General features: G+C 38.4%; 2 protein-coding genes across 2 annotated transcripts in view; one reads left to right on the plus strand and one right to left on the minus strand.

Annotated features, from left to right (window-relative positions):
• Positions 1,992-3,013, plus strand: LOC110263178 (uncharacterized mitochondrial protein AtMg00810-like). Its single transcript, XM_021104070.1, has one exon. The coding sequence runs from the start codon at positions 2,022-2,024 to the stop codon at positions 2,886-2,888; it is 867 nt and encodes a 288-aa protein (XP_020959729.1). The 5' UTR covers positions 1,992-2,021; the 3' UTR covers positions 2,889-3,013.
• Positions 4,017-4,395, minus strand: part of LOC107646480 (double-stranded RNA-binding protein 2) — a 3,499-nt gene continuing 3,120 nt past the window's right edge. The window contains exon 5 of the mRNA XM_021104071.1: positions 4,017-4,395. This exon is cut by the window's right edge and continues 61 nt beyond it. Within this exon, the coding sequence (XP_020959730.1) occupies positions 4,222-4,395 (174 nt within the window). The 3' untranslated portion in view covers positions 4,017-4,221.

Consider the following 4,395-nt stretch of genomic DNA (forward strand, 5'->3'; position numbering starts at 1 on the left):
CTTAGGATTTGAAGATTTATGCTTTGGAGTTTAAAAAACATGCTGGTTAAGAAGATTTATATTCAGAAAATAAAGTTGAGGACCAGAAACAATTTATGTGTGTTAGAGTAAACCTCATGAATTTAACATGATTTATGAAGATAATAAGTGTATAAATTAACAAGTATTATGTAAACTGATTCAAAATGTGAAGTGAGGAGGAAAAAAAATGTTTGAAGGAGTGTTTTTGTTAGTTTATCACCGAAAAAAATTGATAAAAATACAAGTAAGAATGTTGTTTGTTCTATTAAAAAATATATTGGTATTGTTGAATATTAGATTAGATCTGTTTTGATATAGTTTCCATCTTTAGATATCTGATTCTGATTGGATCTCCTAGTATTAAGGGATCTGATTCTATCTCCTAGTATTAAGGGATCTGATTCTATCATATCTCCTAGTATTAAGGGATTTTATTTCTGTACCTATGTATATATATATTGACACTGAGAGATGATTCTCTCAAGTGAATTCATCCAAAACACAATCCTTGTCTCACTCCATTCGTTTCTTTCAAGTTGGTATCAGAGCAGGTTCCGACCCGGCTCTGGTTTCTATTTGTTTTTCTTCTTTTCCGGCTGCAATCTCTCAGTCGTGTTCCCTTTTCCCACCAGCTGATACTATCAGCTGTGTCTCTTCGTCAGAAACTGTTTTTTCGGCCAAAACCTTGTCAAACATCAGACCCACTCCGAAGCAACCCCAGAATCAGAACCGGAAAGCCAAGTTCGGCCTGTCCCCAAAATTTCTCCGCTGCCCAGGCTTTTTCCGGCCCTCGTTTTCCTTCTGCAGGTGTTTTCCGGCCGTTTCTGAGTGTCTGCATCATGTCTTCCGCCGCACAACCACAAGGGATATTTGTCTCTGGCAATGATTATGATGAGTTTCTCAAGTACCAAGCTTCAAAGCAGGCATCTACTCCCATTGCTTCGGTGGCCCACTTTGGTAATTCTGTTGCTTGTATCTCTCATTCCTCTTCTCTTGGACCATGGGTCCTTGACTCAGGTGCTTCTGATCACATTTCTGGTACTTCTTCTGTCCTCTCTAAACTTGAACACCCTGCATTTCTTTCTTCTATCACTTTGGCTGATGGTTCTAAAATTGGTGCTAAGAGAATAGGTCAAGCAACTCCTCTTCCTACATTACCTTTGAAATCTGTTCTTTACATGCCCAATTGTCCTTTCAATTTGATTTCTATTAGCCAACTTACTCGTTCCACCCGTAATCCTAATCCTATTTATAATTTTCTTAGTTACCATCGTTTATCATCTTCGCACTATGCTTTTACCTCCTCCTTGTCTTCTATTTCTGTACCCAAAACAACAGCAGAAGCTCTTTCACATCCAGGGTGGCGCCAGGCTATGATTGAGGAGATGTCTGCCTTACATTCTACTGGTACTTGGGATCTTGTTCCATTGCCACCGGGCAAATCTACTGTGGGTTGTCGTTGGATCTATACTATTAAGGTCGGCTCAGATGGAACCATTGATCGATTAAAGGCCCGCCTTGTGGCTAAGGGCTACACTCAAATCTTTGGTTTGGACTATGGTGATACCTTCTCTCCTGTTGCGAAGATGGCCTCTGTTCGTCTTTTTCTTTCTATGGCTGCCATTCGCCATTGGCCTCTTCATCAACTTGATATTAAAAATGCTTTCTTACATGGTGATCTCGAGGAGGAAGTATACATGGAGCAACCTCCCGGGTTTGTTGCTCAGGGGGAGTCTTCCGGCTTAGTATGTCATTTACGCCGATCTTTATATGGCTTGAAACAATCCCCTCGAGCTTGGTTTGGTCGCTTTAGTGCTGTTATTTCTAAATTTGGCATGATTCAGAGTGAAGCAGATCATTCAGTTTTCTTCCGTCATTCTTCCTCCATGACCTCCATATATCTGGTTGTTTATGTGGATGATATTGTCATTACTGGAGATGATCATGAGGGAATCACTCAGTTAAAACAGCACTTGTTTGATCACTTTTAGACTAAGGATATGGGGAAGTTAAAATATTTCCTAGGAATTGAAGTGGCACAATCTAATGCTGGGATCTGTATCTCACAAAGAAAATATGCTCTGGATATTCTTGAAGAAACTGGAATGTTGGATTCTAGACCTGTAGATACACCAATGGATCCCAACACAAAACTTAGTCCAAATCAAGGAGAACCTCTTGCAGATCCTGGTAGATATCGCAGATTAATTGGCCGATTGAATTATTTGACAGTCACTCGGCCAGATATTTCATTTGCCACAAGTATCCTAAGTCAGTTTCTTGACTCCCCATGCGATAGTCATTGGGACGCCGCTGTTAGAGTCCTTAGATATATCAAAGGTGCTCCAGGAAAAGGTTTGTTGTATGAAGATAAAGGACATAACCAGATTGTTGGGTATACTGATGCAGATTGGGCAGGATCTCCATCTGATAGACGTTCTACATCTGGTTATTGTGTTTTTATTGGTGGAAACTTGATATCTTGGAAGAGTAAGAAGCAAAATGTTGTAGCAAGATCTAGTGCGGAAGCTGAATATAGAGCTATGGCACTTGCCACATGTGAACTTATATGGTTGAAGCAATTAGTTAAGGAACTTAAGTTTTGTGAGCCGAGTAAGATGGAACTGGTGTGCGATAATCAAGCTGCCTTACATATTGCTTCCAACCCTGTGTTTCATGAACGGACCAAGCACATAGAGATTGATTGCCATTTCATAAGGGAGAAGTTGCAAAGTGGGGAAATAGTAACAGCCTTTGTCAACTCCAACGATCAACTTGCAGATATTTTCACCAAAGCTCTCCGGGGTCCTCGGATACAATACATATGTAACAAGCTTGGTGCATATGATTTATATGCTCCAGCTTGAGGGGGAGTGTTGAATATTAGATTAGATCTGTTTTGATATAGTTTCCATCTTTAGATATCTGATTCTGATTGGATCTCCTAGTATTAAGGGATCTGATTCTATCTCCTAGTATTAAGGGATCTGATTCTATCTCCTAGTATTAAGGGATCTGATTCTATCTCCTAGTATTAAGGGATCTGATTCTATCTCCTAGTATTAAGGGATCTGATTCTATCATATCTCCTAGTATTAAGAGATTTTATTTCTGTACCTATGTATATATATATTGACACTGAGAGATGATTCTCTCAAGTGAATTCATCCAAAACACAATCCTTGTCTCACTCCATTCGTTTCTTTCAAGTGGTATGTTTGTTACTCCTTCCACGAATTTGATGGATTTTTAAAATAGTATATTATAGAAATTGAAAAAATATAACAAAAAACGTGTGAAATAAGTATTTTTTAGAATTTCCATCTCAGTTAGATAAGGTTATGTTAAATTTAAAAAATATAAAATTTCACAGCTCATCGCCGCTTCTGCACCGTTGTCAGTCTCTGCCGCCTCTGAGAACGCACCTCCTTCTTCCTTCAACTTTTTCCTGGCCAAGCTTTTCACGGCTGTGAAAATGGAGGACTCTCTCGGACGTAAATCACATAATGGGTTTGTACTGCTCCAATTCGCATAAATTGTGGCAGCCCTCCAAGTTTTAAAGGAAAACGTAACTCGCATAAATCGTGGCAGCCCTCTAAGTTTTAAAGGAAAACGTAAATCGCCCCTATGCTTTAAGGTTTAAAGGAATGAGTAAATAGTCCTTGGCCTTTGTATTTTGGCCTTCAAAGCTATACTCTTATTACCGGGTCGATCTATAGTCAAGTTCACAAATTCGTTACGAAGGAAAACGAATTACATGTTTTTCGAAATTGAAAACAACACATAAATTGTGCTAGGGTGTCATCTTTTACTAATTAACCTAAACTTCAATTGTCTAAGACAATTTATATAATATAAAAAAAAAATTCATGTATCAGAAAATTAATTTAGGAGATTCATGTAGCATTGAATCTCCTTTATTTTATTTAAGTCACAAAGCCCCAATTTATAATTAACCGACGGATTTTCCTACTTCGATGAAGAATACGCAAGTATTTGTATTTCTTCTACTCCACCCTTCAGATTCAATAATTTTTATGACAACAGATCACACATGTATTTCTAACTTGGCATAATTAATATCATCAAAGAGATGCCAACCTTTTTCTTTACTCCAAAAAGCACCATATTATCTGGCACAAACCTTGCATTTTTTTCAACTAAATATCTATCCTTAGTATGTATATATTAGTATATTACTCATATTCTAAGATTGCCAAGATCAGAGTTTGTTCTTGAGACTTCTTGGTCTTGGAGTTTCAGATCCTCTGTTTCTTCGACTCTGGAATCCTCTGATACGGATCTCCTTGGAGGAGGAGCTGAGCATACTGGAACTACTGATCTGATCCTCACAGGTGGCGCCATGAACCGAGG

This window comes from Arachis ipaensis, chromosome B06, assembly GCF_000816755.2.
Source record: "Arachis ipaensis cultivar K30076 chromosome B06, Araip1.1, whole genome shotgun sequence".
Classification (NCBI taxonomy): domain Eukaryota; kingdom Viridiplantae; phylum Streptophyta; class Magnoliopsida; order Fabales; family Fabaceae; genus Arachis; species Arachis ipaensis.